Source organism: Salminus brasiliensis, chromosome 21, assembly GCF_030463535.1.
Source record: "Salminus brasiliensis chromosome 21, fSalBra1.hap2, whole genome shotgun sequence".
NCBI classification, from domain to species: domain Eukaryota; kingdom Metazoa; phylum Chordata; class Actinopteri; order Characiformes; family Bryconidae; genus Salminus; species Salminus brasiliensis.
The window spans coordinates 3159662-3179661 of NC_132898.1; the positions used below are offsets into that span (position 1 = coordinate 3159662).

The following is a 20000-nucleotide window of genomic DNA, read 5'->3' on the forward strand; positions in this document are numbered from 1 at the left end:
ATTACAGCGGCCCGTCTCCTGCTTAACGTGTAGAAAAATCAACAAACCCTCCAGCCATGCAAATAATCCACCATTAGTCTCCATGGTGTGTCTCTGTTCCTTTCATTCTCAGTGTAGCTGAAAGCCAAACACACACACACACACACACACACACACACACACACACACACATACGCACGCACATTGTTCCACAGAGTGTAGTTGCATCATCATATGCTGTTTGGTTGGGGCAGGCGTTTGGTAAGCACGTTTCCGCCCAGTCGGCACATCTGAGCGTTAATTCAGAAATGTGGAAAATGCAGGGAAAGGAGAAAATCCCACCCGTCTGGTTAGCAGCCCGCCTCGGGCCCTGACCTCTCCAGAACAGGTCAGATCAGCTACCAAAACAGCCGAAAGGAAATCAAGTAGCAGGATTTGCATCTTCCTCCCGGGTGCCATCCATTTCACCGGTGTGCTCAGTTTCCCAACCCGCTCCATGAGGTCCGGAGGCTGTGTCATCACTGAGGGGAGGAAGAGGAAGGGCGTTGAAGAGTGAAAGTTTTTGGACGCTGTGTGGACATCATGTTCCTGCAATACTAATGACTCATTTGTCGTATACATGCCTATATTTGGACAAAAGTATTGGGACACCTATTTGTGGAAATCAAGGGTGTAAATCTTCTAGGTTTTGGAGGAGCGGTTGATTGCATTAAGCGACAAAGAGTGTCAGTGAGGTCCAGATGTTGGATGTACTGGATGGAGCTCCACCATCCATCATTCCAGAGAACACCGCTCCTATTCCTATTCCTATTCGTCCTATTCTTTTGGCAGTACTTCTTCTCTACAGGGACCAGACAAGCTGTGTGTCAGCATCTGTGTCAGCAGTGGGTGAAACTTAAAGTAGCTGAATGCTTTTGTTAGAAGGTGTGTCCACAAACATTTGGACACGTGGTTGGCATATTCAGTTACAAAAAGTGGTTGTGAAAAGAACCGTCCCAGTGTTTCCCCACAGGTCTGAAGCAAGCTAATGAGACGTTTAAGAATTCCGTCTAGATTCAGAGACGTGTGCGGTTCTTCATCTAGCACCTCTTTTCCATCGCTGTGTCCAAAAGTATTGACACCCCGTCTAATTACTTTGAGCTTCGCCCAAAAGCTGTTTACACATTCTGCTTAGATACCGCTATAGAAAAGCATCACCAGTGGATTGGTACACCCTGAAGAACCTTATGTTCTTGTGGAGAACTTGATGTGGAGAACCTTGTGTTCATGTGGAAAACTTTGTGTTGACAATGTTATGCATAGAACTTAAAGTGGAGAACTTTGTGGAGAACGTATGGTGGGAGAACTTTATGTGGAGAACGTTTGGTGGGAGAACGTATGATTGGAGAATGTTATGTGGAAATGTATGGTGGGAGAACGTATTTTGGAGAATGTATGGTGGGAGAACGTATTGTGGAGAACATGCGGTGGAGAATGTGTGGTGGGAGAACGTATTGTGGAGAACATATGGTGGAGAACTTTATGTGGAGAACGCATTGTGTTGAATGTATGATGGGAGAACATATGATGGGAGAACGTCATGTGCAGAACGTATTTTGGAAACGTTATGTGGAGAACGTATGGTGGGAGAACGTATGATGGGAGAACGTATGGTGGGAGAACTTATTTTGGAGAATGTTACGTGGAGAACGTATGGTTGGAGAACGTTATGTGGAGAACGTATGGTTGGAGAACGTATTTTGGAGAACATTACGTGGAGAACGCTATGTGTGTGTTGTCTGTTCTTGATGGCTGTATTTGATCTCTCTCAGGTTCATAGCTGGACCCTGCGCACACATCCTCCACATACAGGACGAGGTGACCCGGAGAGCCCAGTCCAACGCCGTCCTGGAGAAAGTGTTTACATCCATCTCAAAGGTACCAGCCGTCCCCCGTCTGTCTGTCCGTCCCCCTCAGCCAGCGCCATTCCTCCCAACCTCGGCAGCGCAGGTTTCCATGGAGACGGAGTGGATCACGCTCTGTCTGCTGGACTTTACCGATGTTTGCTCCTCCAGCGAATCACAGCGTAGGGTTATCTTTACCTAGCGTTTCTCCTTCTGTTTTTTCGGGAGTGTTCACACATACGACGACCCAATCCATATCTAGCCTAAAGCCCAGCCTGGAAAACCAGCGCTCCGCATTGGAGGGTTTACCGTTACCGTGTGACGGTGGGGTCAAGTTCAAGTGCTTCCTTTTCCAATATCCTGTGACTTCAGGGGCCAAAGTGGATCCGGTCAAGTACTGGGATCTGTTCACTCGCTGACTTCAGTCAAGGTACTGAAGCAGGAGAAATGGACAAGCTTAGGAATCCGAGACACTTTGACAAGAACCAGACTGTGATGTTCTAGACGATCTCCAAAACGTCAGACAGACCCCCACCCCTCCCCTTTCCAGTATGCAGTGGTCAGTACCAACCAAAAGAGCTCAGAAGAAGGACCGCCCAACCGAACCAGTGAACCATGTGCTAGATATCACAGGACAGTTTTTTTGAGGTCCATGACAGTGCTTGACCGGACAGAGCTGTTTTGGTGGCACAAGGGGGACCTACGTAATATTAGGCAGGTGGTTTTAATGTTATGGCAGGTCAGTGAGCGTTTCTGATAGTAAAACTAAAATGATGAAGCCCCTTAATGTCTCTGCTGCATCACACCCAAGGGCTTGGTTAACTACGGTAACTAGGTAAAGTGTGTGTGTGTGTGTGTGTGTGTGTGTGTGTGTGTGTGTAATAGGCTTGGACCCTCTTGGACCCCCCCCCCCCCCCCCTGGTGGGTTCTGGGCTTGTTAACGAGTTAATTAATATTTATTCTGTACTTTTCTAGTCCCCAGACTCGCGCCAGCTAGATGGGCTTTCCAAGCAGTTGGACTGGGAGGTGCGAAAGATCCAGCGATGGTTCCGACACCGGCGGAACCAAGACAAGCCCAGCACAAGAACCAAATTCTGCGAGAGCATGTAGGTCCTCCTGCACGGCTTCTGGTCTTTACCCCACACCTGCTTACACGTGACCTCGCACCTTTTTGCCGCTGCTGCCAAAGCAGATTAGAGTGACGGGATTGTTGCCCGTGTCACCCTCGACTTGGATGGGTTCCAGATAGGGAATTTAAGTGTGTGTGTGTATATGTGTGTGTGTGTGTCTCCAGGTGGGCATAGATGTCTATGTGCTGTTGGAGACCTAATGGCCTGTGTTTCTCTTTCAGGTGGAGGTTTACATTTTACCTGTGCATATTTACCTATGGGTTCTGCTTCCTGTGGCAGGTGAGCTCCGAGCATTATACCTTAACCAGGGTATTCAGTTACATCAGTATGGGCAGGACGATACCTTCAGTTTTACCAGCTGCTGGGAACCATAATGCACATTTTCACCATAGCATATCTCGGGTTATACACTCACTAAGCACCTTATTAGGCCGGCTACTTCCTTACCATGCTGGACGTAGTCGTTAGAGCATGAGGGGAGGCTACAATACAAAAAAAAATGGCCCCAAATTCTGACCCTCAGCAGAATGATCAATAATCATCACATCAGGCTCCTACGTTTCTCCAGGGCTCAGCTGTCCAGTGTTGCCAAGCCTGTGCTGAGCCACTGCAGCCTCAGCCTTCTGGTCTTAGCTGACAGAAGATCACTGATCACACGCATGTTCTCCATTCTGATGGTTGATCTAATGGTTGGGCACATGAATGGGTATGTGTAAGGGTGTTCCTAATAAAGTGCTGAGTGAGATTATGTCATGGTTCTGATCAGTCTGATTAGTTCAGTCCTCTTGTAGAAGAAGTTGATGATGTTTGAGATTGTTTTCTATATAAAAACGGACGGAACGGCAGACAGAATTCACTGTGCAGAGGAGGCAACGCCATGGGGTTTACGCTTCCAGTCCTTCATCGCTCCAAAACTAAAGAAACTGACAATATCTGACACTACTTTACATACTCAGACTCTGCGTATCAGTGTTATAACAATGTAATGACTGGTGGTAAGCAGTGATTTGATTGTTACAGATGCATTACAGTATTACAGCAGATAGAAATACATGTCAGCTTTAGTTTTCTCAGCTTTAGTGAGTCTCAATAGTAAAGGTATATACTCTTATTTATGGTTATACATGTGTAGTAAGTGGTTATATATGCGTAATTGGGTGTAAAGGGATTAAGTGCCTATGCATACGACATAAGTGATTATGCTATTTTAGCATAAGTGGTTAAGCGATAATATATTAAGTGATAATAATGAAGTAATAATATATGCAGAATTAGTGATTCACATGCGTAACAAGTGGTTAAGAGTGAAATTAGTGGTTATATATGTATAATTAGTGATACATACCTAATAAGTGGTGTATATATGCATAATTAGTAATATATACATATGTTATACGTGCGTAACAAGTGGTTACACGTGCGTAACAAGTGGTTACACGTGCGTAACAAGTGGTTACACGTGCGTAACAAGTGGTTACACGTGAGTAAATAGTATATATGCATAATTGGTAATATATACATGCGTAACAAGTGGTTATACATGCGTAACAAGTGGTTATACATGCGTAATTAGTATTATATAAGCATAATTGGTAATATATACATGTGTAATAAGTGGTTATATGTGTGTAAGTGGTTACACATGCGTGAAAAGGGGTTACACGCGCATACTTGTGATATACAATGCGTAATAAGTGGTTACACATGTGTAATAAGTGGTTATCATGTGTAAAACGTGTAAGAAGTGATATACATGCATAAATAGTGGTTATCCATGTGTAATAAGTGGTTACACATGCGTAATAAGTGGTTACCCATGCGTAATAAATGATTTACATGTGTAATAAGTGGTTATAGATGCATACTTGGTGATATACATGCTTAAGTGGTTACACATGTCTAATAAGTGGTATACCTGTGGTAAAATGAGTAGTTGCAGTTACACAAACTGCTGCTTTTCAGTTACAGCTACAGATACATTTCTGTAAACTTAAGTCTATACACATGTTATTACACAAGCTGTACTACTGTAAAGCAACATTGTTTTGTTATTACATTGATAATAATGTGTAATTACAGAGTTATTAGCAGCAGTGTAAAAGGGGGACTGGTATTACAGAGGGTGCCAATAATCCTGCAGGGGACTGTAGCCATGTTACTGTTTAGCATCCGTCATTCCAGCAGGGAGAATGGAAATAAAAACATTTGTATCAACAGTTACTCTGTGTGTGTGTGTGTGTGTGTGTGTATTTGTAGTCTCCCTGGATGTGGGACACACGGCAGTGCTGGTACAATTACCCCTATCAGGTGAGGTAAAATGATCCTGAGATTAGCGCTGTGTCTTTGTTTACGTATACAGTGTAACGCTTTTAATGCTAGCTGTGTGCTGCTGGTGTCTCTCAGCCTCCTATATTTACCGTTTCTGTCTTTGTGAAAGGTGCTCACTCCTGGGCTGTATCACTACTATGTGACGGAGCTGGCCTTCTACTGGTCTCTAATGTTCTCCCAGTTTACAGACATCAAAAGAAAGGTGAGTGTGTGTCTGCTCAGAATTATAAGTGTGTGTCCGATCTAGTAATTGCTCTGGATTTTCATCAGGTGGTCAGAGTTAATGTGCAGTCCCAGGGGAAATTCCTACAGGCTGCCAGTTTTTGTTTTTCTTGGTTTTTAAGAACACGGTACGAGAACCACGTTGTTGCTTTAGATTTTTCCCCATTATTGAGGAATTTTCCCAGTTTTCTCCCCAGTTTACTAATTTCCGCTCCCCAACCACTAGTTAGAACAGACCGTATTACATGATGTCACCAGTGCAGGGAGGGTGAAGGCTAACACACACTACCTCTGAGTCACATGAAGCTCCTGGTTACAGATGGCTGGGGCATCACTGGGCATCGAACCGGCAGTCTTCCAATGCTAGAGACGGTTACACCCCCACACCCTCACACATGCCTAATATAATACCTCCATGCCTAATCCTGACCTCGCTAACTCTCTTGTTCTTGTTGAATGCAATCAAATTCTCACAGCAATTCACCTCCAAAATCTAGTAGGAAGCCTTCTTCCCTGGGCAGAAGAGACAGCTACTCGAACAAAAGCCGGAGAAGCTCTTTTTAATGCACTTGATTTTGGACAAAATGATTGAGCAGGTGTCCCAAAACTTTTGTCCATATTGTAAATTTCTCAGTTTTGCTGCTTTTTAATTGTTGACATTATTTGAAAAGGTCCGTTTACTTGTTTTTTTAATACAGGAGAAATCAGGGTGTGTGTGTGTGTGTGTCTCTAATGAGTAGTGCTGTTTGGGTTTGGTGCCTCTGTGTTCCAGGCTGTGTGCTGCACTAATCCATGGTGAGCAGCTCTGATGGCTTGATTGCGTGTATGAGTGTGTTGTTGCTTTATGGAACGTTGGAATGACCCACTGCCTTATTGATGCTCACGTGCGCGCACACACACACACACACACACACACACACACACACACACTCCTCCTTGCTGGCGTTGCCCTTTGCCCTGAGCTGTGTCTGTTAGTTTGGTATCAGTCGGTTTATTAACTATTTTTGTTCTTTTAGAATCAATCAATCAGTGACAGTAAAAGTTTTATTTAACAGCCTTTTATTACATACATTAAATATATTCTTAAATATATATAAAAATATTTTTTACATAAAAAAATACATTACTGCATTTTATTAAATATATATTTAAGTTAATTTTTATATTTAAAACATATTTTTTTTACTTCTGATCTAACATCCTAACCATACTAATGCTCTCGTTGCTGAATGCAATCAAATTCTCACAGCAATGCTCCTTCTCCAAAATCTAGTAGAAAGTCTTCCCTGAATAGTAGAGACAGTCACTCCAACACAAGCAGGATCAACTCTTTTTAATTCCATTGATTTCACAAGAAACACTGAAAAAGCAGGCGTCCAAATACTTTTGTCCCTATGGTGTGTTTTTATGAAAATTTGAAATCCCTGCTATGTACTGCATGCTAGTTTACCTCTGGGCTTTGGATATCTGTTGTAGAAGTTGATTTTTGCCCCTGGTCATCATCCTCGCCCAGAGTCTTTCACCTTTTATGGCGTCATAAACATCAAAAGGTGATCCTGGCGGCCTGGTTTATGATGAGGCTTTTGTTTAGCGCTTAATCCCACGATATCATAAACCTCAGGCCCCAAGGTTATACTGAGTCTTGTATTTGGAAGGTTTGGGCCTTTCTGGACTGAGCAGCAGAAATCTGATTAGTCATGTGACTCTGGAATGTCAACTTTAATAGAATAATTGAAATACTTGGGTCTCAGCTATTTGTGTGTGTGTGTGTGTGTGTGTGTGAGGGGGATTTGTGAGTGGCTGGTGTTTGGATTTTTTTGGTGATATTATAATACCTCTTTGTTTCCTTTCGGACTGCTGTCTGTCTGTCCCGTTTCCTGTCTGTCCCGTTGATAAGTGATGAGTTAAGAGCTAGCAATGTGGCGTAATTGTAGCGAGTAACCACAGCAATAAAAGCCATGAATAAACAAGGAAAACCAGACAAGCCAAGATTTGCAGGACCACCATTGGCTGCATAGCATCGTCAGGGATGAGAGAGTTTGGGAGCAAAATAACCGCTCACCTTAACATCCAAGAAACATCAGCTAGAGTGGTTAACGTCCAACAGACACCAGCTAGAGCGGTCAACATCCGACAGACACCAGCTAGAGCGGTCAACATCCGACAGACACCAGCTAGAGCGGTCAACATCCGACAGACACCAGCTAGAGCGGTCAACATCCGACAGACATCAGCTAGAGCCGTTAACATCCGACAGACACCAGCTAGAGCGGTTGAGATTTAACTAACGTCAGAGAGCAGTTAACGTCTAGCTCACATCAAATAAAACAGTTAACCTTAGCTAGAGTGGTCTAAGAAACGTCTAAGAAACATCAGCTAGAGGAGTTAACCTCAGCTAGAGCGATTAACATCTAGCTAACATCTGCTAGAGGAGGTACCATCATTCATTGTCTACTGAGGCATCATTTTCTACAGCTTTGGACACCAGTGATGTTCCATACATATGAACACAACAGCTGTCACATGCACATGCCAGGAGTGTGTGTGTGTGTGTGTGTGTGTGTGTGTGTGTGTGTGTGTGTGTGTGTGTGTGTGTGTGTGTGTGTGTGTTTTAGCGTGTTTGCTAGTGATTTGCGGGATATTTGACCTGTTTTAGGTCATGTGTGTGTCTGAAGACAGACTGGCTCTAATGTCCACAGTGGGGCCTCTGGGGATTAGCGCAGTAAATTTGCTCAGAGTAGTGCTTTGAATTGAGCTTTGAAAGGAAAAGAGTGGTACAGTGAGGAGGAGGGGGGGAGTGTTGGGTCACCTGAGCAGGGCTATATGACGTGATTACTGGGGGGGTATGTAATCGAGAAGGTGTGTGAAGATGGTCTTGTAAATGAAAGGGATCTGCTGTAATTGTTTTGAGTGAATTTTCATCTGATTTCCATTGCCGGGTGCACAGTCTCAGCTGGGAAGACACAGCGAGTCAAATCGAGCCGTCACGAGAAAGTCAAATGAACTGATGAGGTCCTTTGTTTGCAATTTAAATGTTGGGAATGCGTCATTTAAATATACACTGCAGAACCTGATGACGTTACACGCATGTGTGGGTTTTAAATGAATTGTATTTTTGCAATTAAAAAAGTGAAGGAGCAAAGTACAAGAAAGAATATTGGAGGAAATCAACCCTTTAATTTAACATTACAGATGGTCCTAAATGATCAGAGGCACCTGTAAAATTTTCCATTGTTCAGATTTATTTGTGCAAAATGAAGAAAAAACTGAATCAAACTGTGCATTTACATTCAAATTCAGTAAACATTTAGCTAACGTCAGCTAAAGGACATCCGACAAACCTTCAGCTAGAGCGGTCGCCATCCGACAAACCTTTAGCTAGAGCGGTAGCCATCCGACAAGCCTTCAGCTCGAGCGGTCGCCATCCGACAAACGTCAGCTCGAGCGGTCGCCATCCGACAAACGACGTCGCCATCCGACAAACGTCGTCGCCATCCGACAAACGTCAGCTCGAGCGGACGCCATCCGACAAACGACGTCGCCATCCGACAAACGTCGTCGCCATCCGACAAACGTCAGCTCGAGCGGACGCCATCCGACAAACGTCAGCTAGAGCAACCGCCATCCGACAAACCTTCAGCTAGAGCAACCGCCATCCGACAATCTTCAGCTCGAGCGGCCGCCATCCGACAATCTTCAGCTCGAGCGGTCGTCATCCGACAAACTTCAGTTAAAGAACTGCTGGAACTGCTGTTGGTGGTTTATTGGGCGGTTCTACCGTATTAAAACCTGCATTTTTTTAAATTAACGTACACTTAATTAATTATTCCCAGCTATTTACATTGTGCACACGAGCTTCTTGAAGTGAAGAGTGGAGGACATAAAAAAGAACATTCTGAAGCAGTTTTTTGAAGAAGAGCATAACTCAAAAAATCAGACAAGAAACAAAACACTGTTTGAATTCGGCCCCTGAACTAACGCGGTTTTAAAAGCACTGCTATTTCAGGTTGACTGTAAAGTCTTCCCTTTTTTAAAAACCGCTGGTGCCTTGAGTCTAACCTAATTTGTCATGCTCAACTACTCCACAATGCCCCCCCACCCACCCCGAGTTTAACTGAAACAGTTGCTGCTGCCCATTGTTGTCACTAACTGTCCTGAACACGCTGATCTGCTTCTCCAAACACGGCCTAATCCCGGATCCCGCCAACATTCCAGAGGACTGTTCAGTTCAGCACCAGGCTGGATCAGTAGCTCACTGAAGGGCCCTTGGAGCGGAGCATTCTGAGGTAGTTCTGACTCTGGGGATGAGGGAAGCACCTGCGAGGCTGTGCTCTCGCTCTCGCTCTGCAGACCTTGTTTAATGTTGCAGAAGAGGATGTTGGTTGTTCCTCTTTGACATCTTGATACCTAGCTGCCTGGTTTAGGGTTTTTTTCCCTCCACATCTGGCCAGTTACTTTGCATGGACAAAAGTATTTGGACACCCTCAATCGTTTTCTTTATTAAAGAGTTGATCATGTCTTTTGTTGGAATAACTGTCTCCACCGTCCAGGGAAGAGGCTTCCTACTAGGTTTCTGCTAGAATTTGGAGGGAGCACTGCTGCGAGGATTTGATTGCATTCAACAACAAGAGCGTTAGTGAGGTCAGGATGTCGGATGATCACCATCCCACCTCCACCCTCCCCAACTTCCCAACTCATCCCATTGAAAAGTACTGGATGGAGCATCACCATCATTCCAGGAACACAGTAGTTCCGCTGCTCCACAGCTCAATGCTGGGGGGGCTTTATACCCCTCTGGCCCACGCCATGCCATTCTAGTCCTATTCTATTGGTAAACAATCTCTGTGTGTGTGTGTGTGTGTGTGCGCGCGTTTGCACATCTGTGTCATCAGCGGGTGCAACTTAAAGTAGCTGAATGCATTCATTAGAAGGGGTGTCCGCAAACATTTGGACATGTACTGTATGTGTCTAGAGGTTATGGGTTTATCAGTGTTCTCTACTGTTCTAGACAACTAATGTTCTGTGTTCTCCTGTTCATCCCTCTGTCTGCAGGACTTTTTTATCATGTTCGTGCATCATCTGGCCACAGTGAGCCTGATCAGCTTCTCATACGCGAACAACATGGCCCGCGTGGGCAGCCTAGTCCTCTGCGTTCACGACACCTCCGACTTCCTCTTGGAGGTACGACTGTAACCTCTTGATTTGCCGAGCCAAATGAACATAATTGATCAGCCAATTAGCTGCAGTCGATTTACATATATTTGTATGTATTACTATATATATATGTATGTATTTTACTTTAATTGGTTTTATTTTATTATTATATATAAATAATAAAAAATATATATATATACATAATAATGAATAATTTATGTATATGTATTTTAAGTACTACATATATTTTTTATAATATATATGTATATATATGTGTGTTTTATAATTACTATATATATTTTTTGTTTGTGTGTGTACACATACACACATATATATACATATATATTATATAAAAAATATATGTAGTACTTAAAATACATATACATAAATTATTCATTATTATGTATATATATATATATATTTTATTATTTATATATAATAATAAAATAAAACCAATTAAAGTAAAAAAGAAATATATATATATATATATATATATATATATATATATATATATATATATATATATATATACTAATAAGTAAAGTATGCATATATTTTTATTTATTAATAAATCTTATAAAAAGGAATACATTTATTTAATTATATATTATATTTTTTGGATTCGTTTTTTTTAAGCAAATAACAAAAATAAATGTTAGGTGTGTATTGACCGAGATTGATGGGATTGGTGACAGTCTTAAGTCCTGTGTTCGTTAACAACATTAGCTTAGCGTTTCTCGTTCTAAACTAAAGAAGCACACGTCAGAAACCAAACATGTTTTGGCTGATCGACCGAATCTGTGATCAGTAATCAATCATGTTCATTGGATTTTGAGCCGAACTGTTCCTTTAAAATGGCCTTTTTATGGCGATAAAGGCTGGTTGTGATAACAGCTGTTAAAGCCTCACACTTTGGACTCTCTGGGAGTGTGATCAGGTTTGATCCATCTGTCTAACACACTCCTAACGTGTAACATGATGCCAATAAAGATAGGATTAATCGTGCAGGACTGATCAGCAGATATGCTTTTTTATGGTCAGAAATGAAACTGATTGCTGATTTCTGGATGGTATCGTTTTCACTTGGCAAATTTCATAACTACAAACTGCAGGCAAGTCTGTAATTCTGTAAATACTCATTTCCTATCTGAGGGGCTTTCTCTCGTTATGTTATTGCATTTCTGAAACATTAATGCTACATATAAACATGATATAAACCAAAATATTACACACACACACACCCCAGTTGTTTGCTTTACTGGAGTTTAGTTACTACGGTAACAGTGTGATCTGTGCCTGATCCCCGGGTGTATCACTGAAGTGTGTGTGATAGATATGAAATAGCATATTCAAGCTCCTGTTGTTGTTTTTTCTGTGTGTGTGTGTGTGTGTGTGTGTGTGTGTGTGTGTGTGTGTGTGTGTGTGTTAGTTAATCGTTGCACTTCTCTTTTAATAGGCTGCCAAGTTGGCCAACTATGCCAAATACCAGCGCTTGTGTGACTTCCTGTTTGTGGTGTTTGGAGCGGCCTTCATTGGAACGAGGCTGATCATTTACCCTTTCTGGTGGGTAACAGTGAGGCTGTGTGTCCTCTCCCTGCACTGCAAAAATATTTGTTACATCATCTTTAAGACTGCGTGTTATTATTCATCTAAGATTTCTCTTTAGGAGATTACCTGAATGATGGTTTAAGGCTCAAATTATTCCTAGACATTATTTGACTAAGTAAGGCGTAGATTGAGCCCAAAAACTCCAGAGCGACCCTACCCGAACCCGTGCACGTTCTGTCTGAGCCCACCCTGCCCGGCCCCGCCCTATAAGCTGTCATTATGAGACATCGTACGTAGTCAGTAAACTCTAAATGATCAAAACACAAACAGTGCCAACAACAATGCGAAGGGCTTTTTGGCTGTGAACACACACACACACACACACACACACACACACACACACACACACCCAGAGTGATGGACAGCCAACTCCAGTGAGGGCCTTGCTCAAGGACCCTACAGTGGCAGCTTGCCGAGCCTGGGTATCGAACCCACAACCCTGTCATTAATAGCCCGGAGCTCAAACTGCTGAGCCGACACTGCCCCTATACGTTGTGTCCAAATTTCATGATGAACGGACCAATAGAAATGCTCATGAAATCTTTTTACATTGGCGTCCATTGAAGGTCAAGAAGGTTTAATTTTCGTCCTCCTGTAAAAATACCGTTTTGGAGATACAAGGTTTGTTATTTAGTGCTCATGTGGGGTTGTGTGAGCGTGCCCCGTGCTCAGTTAGGTTCTTTTGAGGCCGTATAGACTAATGGTTCAGATTGCTTCCACTGGGACAGTAACGTGAGCTGGCAGATTCAGTGTCCGGGGTTTTGGGTTCGAGCCCTGGTGTCCTTACTGCGGACTGAAATCCATACCGGAGGGCAGGGGGCAGCGAGCGCTGAAAGCATGCTGACTCACAATAGCCACGCGAACCCGACCTAAAGCCCGTTCTCCACTTAACGGCCACGCCAGGGAGTCCTCAGGACGGGGGCTGCGTTCCAATATCCTTGTGGGTACTTGTCTTCTGACTTGAGGTCGTAGTTGGCAGGATTATTATGGTCTGTTGGAAACAGTAAAGCTCCAGCATCCAGTGCACCAAATTATGACTTATTAACAGGACTGGGGTTTTCATTTCCAGCTATGCTATATGGACAAAAGTATTGGGACACCTGCTCATTCAGGATGAGGATTTGATTGCATTCAGCGACAAGGCAGTTATGATCACCACCCCACCTCATCCCCAGTTCCCTAACATCTTCCAACAGTATTGGTTGGAGCACCAACCATAATTCCAGAGCTCAAAGCTGGGGGGCTTTGTACTTCTCTAGGCCATGGCTGGCATGTTTATCTGTATTCATTAGAAGGGGCGTCCACAAATATTTAGACATCTAATCCAGTATTAGAACAGGAACTATTTGTTTTATGTTCTAATATATAAGTGATGTGTGTGTGTGTGTGTGTGTGTGTGTGTGTGTGTGTGTAATTTTAGGATCCTGAACAGTACAATGTTTGAGAGTTGGGACATCGTAGGGCCGTTCCCCTCATGGTGGCTCTTCAACTCACTGCTGCTGGTGCTGCAGGTGCTGCACATCATCTGGTCCTACCTCATAGCCCGCATCGCCTTCAAAGCCCTCATGAGAGGAAAGGTGAGGAGCCGTTTTTGGCCTAAAGAGGGCGCTAAAACACTATTCTAGCTGCTATGTGGATCTTGATCTGTTGGAGGTCTGTTTGTGCTGTTTTGTGCCCAAAGCTTTTCAGGCAGCAGATTGTCTGTGTTGATCTTTAGCCAGTTGTTCTATGTCTGAGTGTGTGTGTGTGTGTGTGTGTGTGTGTGTGTGTGTGTGTGTTTGGTATGTACAGTAATGGAAGCACCAGGCTGGAACACGGGGTCATGTTCATACAATTGGCATAAAAAGCTACTTTTAATTCTGCATGTCTGTGACATGGCCTCTGTAATAGTAGGAGGCTTTTAGCCTCATGTTCTGAATTAGCTGGATTATTAATGCAGTATATCCAGATCAGCCCTGGTCTAAACCATTATTTTGGACCAGAGATCAGAAAACCCCAATTTTGATGGCACAGGGACTCAGGAACAGTCAGCTCTCGTGAAATCAAGGGTATTTAAAAAAAGAAATAAATAAACGGTTACTGGAGTAACTGTCTAGATTTTGGAGCAGCATTGCTGTGCGGATTTGATTGCGTTCAGCAGCGAGAGCATTAGTAAGGTCAGGATGTTGGATGATCCGCACCTCAACTCATCAATACCTCATCAAGTATTAGCTGGAGCACCAACCATCATCCCTGAGAACACAGTTAGCTCTGCTGCTCCACAGCTCCTCAATGCTGGGGGGCTTTATACTCCTCTAGCCCACTGTTGGCACTATTAGTAGGCATGGCGCCAACAGGTTCATGAGTCCTTAGCAAGGGTGTCCATAAATATATGGACATATAGGGTAAATGAATGGCTTTAGGCCGGAATGGCCTTCGATTGGGAGGTTCTATAGACTTTAAATGGGAAACAAGGGAGTGTTGACCAACACCCAGACCCAGACCTAGATTAAGCCCAAGTCCAAACCCGTTCCAAAGATCCAGAACGCTCAGCCTGTTTGGTGCTTCCATAAGTCTTCTCTACAGCGTATACAGCCAGCCTTCCACCTTCTCACCTCTCCTGTGATATATCCCTCCCTCCCTCTCTCTCCACTGCAGAACTTCTTCTCCGCAGGCTTCTTTCCCTTCCTCTCTTCTTCTTCAGGAGGCAGTTGCCGCCTTTCTCTCGCTCTTTCCCGACTGAGATCTCTACCTTTTCTGTCCGCTCTAAGCACCCTCGCTTTTGTCGTCTAGTAGAGCTCTTCTCTTTCGCGCCTCAGCAGTAAGTCTGGCTACTCTTCCGCCACCCTTTTTTTATCAGTCCTTGCTTATCATCGTTCCTCTAGTAGAGAACTCTGACTGTGGGCGTATTGCGTAAGCAATATGCTAATTAGTTTATTTGAATATTCAACATCATTAATTTACTATCCATAGTCTGACTGGTTTCTTAGCAGCACTAAGAGCACTACTGCACCCATAGCCCCGCCCCCCACAAGTTTTTTTTTTTTTTTTAGTAATTCTAAAATTTGGATATTAGTGGATCTGGATCTTACCCAATATTCACTTAATTGAACAAAGCTGAACTTTAAATGTAACATACACTAATGAGCCAAAACATTAAGACCTCCTGCTGTTCATCCATGTGGCAACAAATCAGCTCTCTACAAGACCTCTAAAGGGGATCAGACTTGTTGTTCCAGCGCCTCCCACAGGTGAATAGTGCTCATGTACACTGCCATCCTCACCTGATGAGGAAAGCAAACAGGACTCACCGAACCAAGCCACCTTCTTCCATTGCTTTGAGATCCAGGTCCATTACATGCATTATATTTTGATGGTGGACGGGGGTTAGCATGGGCATTCTGTCCAATTCTCCAGTTCTCCCTACGAGACTATGAGAACCTACTACAAGACAATAATAATAGTCATGATTCACTCAGTCTGTATAATCAAATCATAAAGTCATAATGTTTTGGCTCACAGGTGTAGGTTTACAAAATATCAAACATCTCACAGACGTTAGCACTGTAGACGTTAGCACCACCACTGCAGCACTCCTCAAGCAATGCCGATGGTTCCCTTTGTTTGCAGGTCTCCAAAGACGTCCGTAGCGATATCGAAAGCAGCTCAGAAGAAGAGACTGAAACGAACCAAAGTCACTCAGCCTCACCCAAGCGAGAGAACGGCACCAACGGCCATTTCGCCTCCAAGCCCTGGACCCAGAAGGACGACAGCTGGTGACCCGTTCTGACCTCCTCTCCCTCTCGGAGAACCGCTGTCCTCGCAGCAGTCCTTAATTGGACGTTTCCTTCATCTGTTTTCCAACCAAACCATAAAATATGAGACTGAGACTGTACACACATTGCCCAATTTTTTTTTTTTTTTTTTTTACACTACACACTTTGAGTTGACTTTATTAAGCCTTGTTATGGTGAAGACTATGATGATGGCTTTATGGACGCTGATGCTTAATGTGTGGAAAAGAAAAAAGAAAAAAAAATCCAGGACGACGTGATTTTTGCATTCCCTTGTTTCAGAAGAGAAAGTGTGCTCACCGTCTTCCTTAAACTTCACGTTTTACTGAAGTCAGGGAAGAAGTCCTTTTCCACTCCTGTTTTATTCCCCGGTCTGATGTACTTGAGCTTTTTCTATTCCACCATTCAGTTCAGTTACTGTGTGTTTTTTCTTTTGCCTGTTCTGTTTATTTTTTTCGTCAGTTGACTTAATTTTTATTAAGTCAACTGAGACCAAATAAGTTTATTAAAATATGATTGATTGCGTCACACTGTGAAGAATGATTTGGTAGCATTTTTTTTTAATTATGTGGTCATTTGAATGACACCTGATTTATCATAATATTTAATTATAAAACTGATAATTTATTAGTTTACATGTAAAAAAAAAAAAAAAAAAAAAAGACTTAATTTTTCCCTGCCACACATAATCAGCCGGACATGGAGCTATAAGGCTAATGTAGCTAAGCAGCACTGAAACCCTAAACCCCACCATTAGCTAGCATTGTGCTAACTGCGAGCCCAAATAATCACACTCTCCCCTCAAACCATGTCAAATTGTTCAAAAGGTAAATTTGAATAGAATTAGACTTTTTATAGAATTAAACTGTTTTTATTATTATTATTATTATTATTATTATTATTAGAGTGCTGTGACAAAGACCATTTCTACATCCTTCCCAGCCTATAGCCATTTCTATACGGAGGCTGCTGAACATGAAATGTGTTCCCTGGCATGAAATTTGCTTTGGTCAGCTTTAATGTCCCCTAAGTTTAATCAATTGTCCCCTCAGTTTCATAAATTGTCCTCGGTTTCATAAATTGTCCCCTCAGTTTAATCAATTGTCCCCTCAGTTTAATCAATTGTCCTCTGTTTCATCAATTGTCCCCTCAGTTTAATAAATTGTTTTCTCAGTTTAATCAATTGTCCCTTCAGTTGAATCAGTTGTGCCTTGTTTCATAAATTGTCCCCTCAGTTTAATAAATTGTCCTGTTTCATAAATTATCCCCTCAGTTTAATAAATTGTCCTCTGTTTCATAAATTATCCCCTCAGTTTAATAAATTGTCCCTCAGTTTAATCAATTGTCCTGTTTCATAAATTGTCCCTCAGTTTAATCAATTGTCCTGTTTCATAAATTATCCCCTCAGTTTAATCAATTGTCTCCTCAGTTTAATAAATTGTCCCTCAGTTTAATCAATTGTCCTCTGTTTCATAAATTGTCTCCTCAGTTTAATCAATTGTCTCCTCAGTTTAATAAATTGTCCCTCAGTTTAATCAATTGTCCTGTTTCATAAATTATCCCCTCAGTTTAATCAATTGTCCTCTGTTTCATAAATTGTCCCCTCAGTTTAATCAATTGTCTCCTCAGTTTAATAAATTGTCCCTCAGTTTAATCAATTGTCTCCTCAGTTTAAAAATTGTCCTGTTTCATAAATTGTCCCCTCAGTTTAATCAATTGTCCCCTCAGTTTAATAAATTGTCCTGTTTAATCAATTGTCCCCTCAGTTTAATAAATTGTCCTGTTTCATAAATTGTCCCCTCTGTTTCATACATTGTCCCCTCAGTTTAATAAATGGTCCCTCAGTTCAATTAATTGTCCCCTCAGTTTAACATATTGTTCTCTCAGTTTAATATATTGTTCTCTCAGTTTAATATATTGCCCCCTCAGTTCAATAAACTGTCCCTCAGTTTGATAAATTATCCCCTCAGTTTAGAGGGGACACTTTAGTTCAACTGAGGTAACAGTTTCCAAATATTAGTTTTTACCTTGATACTTCAGAGGTTCTTTATGTATGTTCTAGACTGTTCTAAAAAAAGTTGGAGCTCGCTAACAAGTAACGGAAGCTTGAACTTTGCCTATTAGCTAGCTAGCGTTACGCTAACTGCATACCTAAATCAGCACACACTCCTCAAAGAAGTTAGCACTAGCCAAGTAACCTTCAACACAATTTTGTTGGTACTGTTTATTATATTTCTAGAGCCCCTAAAGCATCAGGGTGGACAAATAATATTTAGAGACTTTAAATGTTCCCTCAGTTTAATAAATAATGACCTCAATTAAATTCTTTTGTTCTTTTCTTTTCCCTCTAAACTGAGGGATCAATTTATAAAATACCCATCATAAACAAATGTTAAAATCCCAGAAATGATTGTTATATCTCTAAGGCTTGAAAATTAATGAAAGCTTAGAAATTAGCATGGTGCTAACTGTTTACCCAAATAATCACACACTCCTCAAAGCTGTTAGATCATCCGTAATAGACTTTATGAGGTTTCTGACGAGTCTATTTCAGACTATTGTGTGATGAATTAGGTCTGTGGCTAGCACCATGCTAACTGGCGAGGGTTAACCTTCCATTACTTGTTAGATACATCAACTAACAGTGTAGCTCCAGCGCCCGAGGAACCTGAAGAAGACACCAAACTTGGTCTTGGCTGATTGTCTACATTTGTCATTGCCTTGTTATTGTGAATCCATCAAATTCCCGAATCTGGGATTATGGCATCCATTCCTACTGGCCAGTAAATTCCAGGAAAATGGCTAATCAAGGATAATAATACCCCCCCCCCCCACCTCCGATCTTCTGGGAAAGCTTTACACTAGATTTCGGAACATCACTGTGAGGATCTGACTGCATTCAGCCAGGAGAGCATTAGTGGGGTCAGGTACTTGTGTTGGATGCTTGGTTCTGGATCACAAACACAACACCATCTCATCTCAAAAGGAGCTCCATCTGCTCCACAGCCCAATGCTTGGGGGGCTTAATACCCCTCTAGCTCACGCCTGGCTTCAGGCATGGTGACCTCCAGGCTCACATGTGGCCTCCATTCTATCGATCATTGGTTTTCTATGGAGTTTAATTAAGTGAATGAATGAATCATAAAACTATCCTCACTTTCACTTCCAAAAAGATGTATCTCCAATTGTCATAATGTGAATCTGGCTGTTTTTCTTTTACAGTGTGTCGAGATCTCATGATGAATGGACCAATAGAAAAACTAGAAAACCCCCTGTAACGTTGCTGTTTTTGGAGATATGAGGTTTTTGCAGGACAGCGATGAAATCGATTAGACAGAAATGAACTGAAACACCATTTAATATTTTACAACCGCACATACACCACAGGTTCTGTGACAAAGACCATTTCTACATACTTCCCAGCCTATGGTCATTTCCATACGGATGGAGCTGAACAGACGTTCCGTGGGATGAATTCGGCTTTGGTCAGCATTAACGTCCCACCCATGTGATGCTGAAGACCGGTCATAAAGGTTAAGAAAGCTGAAACGTCTCTATCGGAGAATATTTCATAGATGACCATGTGGCTCAGTCCTTGACCAGCTCAGGGTCTATGGTCTGGTTCTCGGCGGCCAGCTTGAGGTCCTTCTGGCGCTGCATGTAGCGGTAGCCACGCATGGAGCACAGGTAGCCTCCGTACAGGGTGAGGACCATCATGGAGCCGGAGAACAGCCGGTAGCCCACATCAGCCATCCGCTTAGCGCTCAGCATGGTGCTTCACTGAAGGAAGACAAGTCAGAAGGCTTAAAGGGGAATTCCACCAATTTCTCTGATGAAGGTTTTCTTTATGGATTATTTGGACTTTATACTGTTTAAGCCAAAACCATCTCAACTAATTTAAGAATGCTTCAGCCAATGTATAC

General features: G+C 42.5%; 2 protein-coding genes across 4 annotated transcripts in view; one reads left to right on the forward strand and one right to left on the reverse strand.

Moving 5' to 3' along the window:
- Nucleotides 1-16635, forward strand: part of cers5 (ceramide synthase 5) — a 29232-nt gene extending 12597 nt beyond the window's left edge. Inside the window, exons 2-11 of one of the 2 annotated variants that reach the window (XM_072665612.1) lie at nucleotides 1791-1896; nucleotides 2838-2968; nucleotides 3214-3271; nucleotides 5249-5299; nucleotides 5430-5522; nucleotides 10595-10723; nucleotides 12153-12259; nucleotides 13725-13881; nucleotides 14942-15104; nucleotides 15914-15997. In XM_072665612.1, coding sequence (XP_072521713.1) covers nucleotides 1791-1896; nucleotides 2838-2968; nucleotides 3214-3271; nucleotides 5249-5299; nucleotides 5430-5522; nucleotides 10595-10723; nucleotides 12153-12259; nucleotides 13725-13881; nucleotides 14942-15076 — 967 coding nt within the window. In that variant the 3' untranslated portion in view covers nucleotides 15077-15104; nucleotides 15914-15997. Of the gene's footprint in view, nucleotides 1-1790; nucleotides 1897-2837; nucleotides 2969-3213; nucleotides 3272-5248; nucleotides 5300-5429; nucleotides 5523-10594; nucleotides 10724-12152; nucleotides 12260-13724; nucleotides 13882-14941; nucleotides 15105-15913 lie in introns of both variants that reach the window. The other variant, XM_072665611.1, reaches the window with a different exon arrangement.
- A 2782-nt stretch (nucleotides 16636-19417) lies between these two features.
- cox14 (cytochrome c oxidase assembly factor COX14) overlaps nucleotides 19418-20000 on the reverse strand; it is a 1878-nt gene continuing 1295 nt past the window's right edge. For both annotated transcript variants that reach the window (XM_072666198.1, XM_072666197.1), the window contains exon 2: nucleotides 19418-19857. In XM_072666198.1, coding sequence (XP_072522299.1) covers nucleotides 19666-19848 — 183 coding nt within the window. In that variant the 5' untranslated portion in view covers nucleotides 19849-19857 and the 3' untranslated portion in view covers nucleotides 19418-19665. The remainder of the gene's footprint in view (nucleotides 19858-20000) is intronic.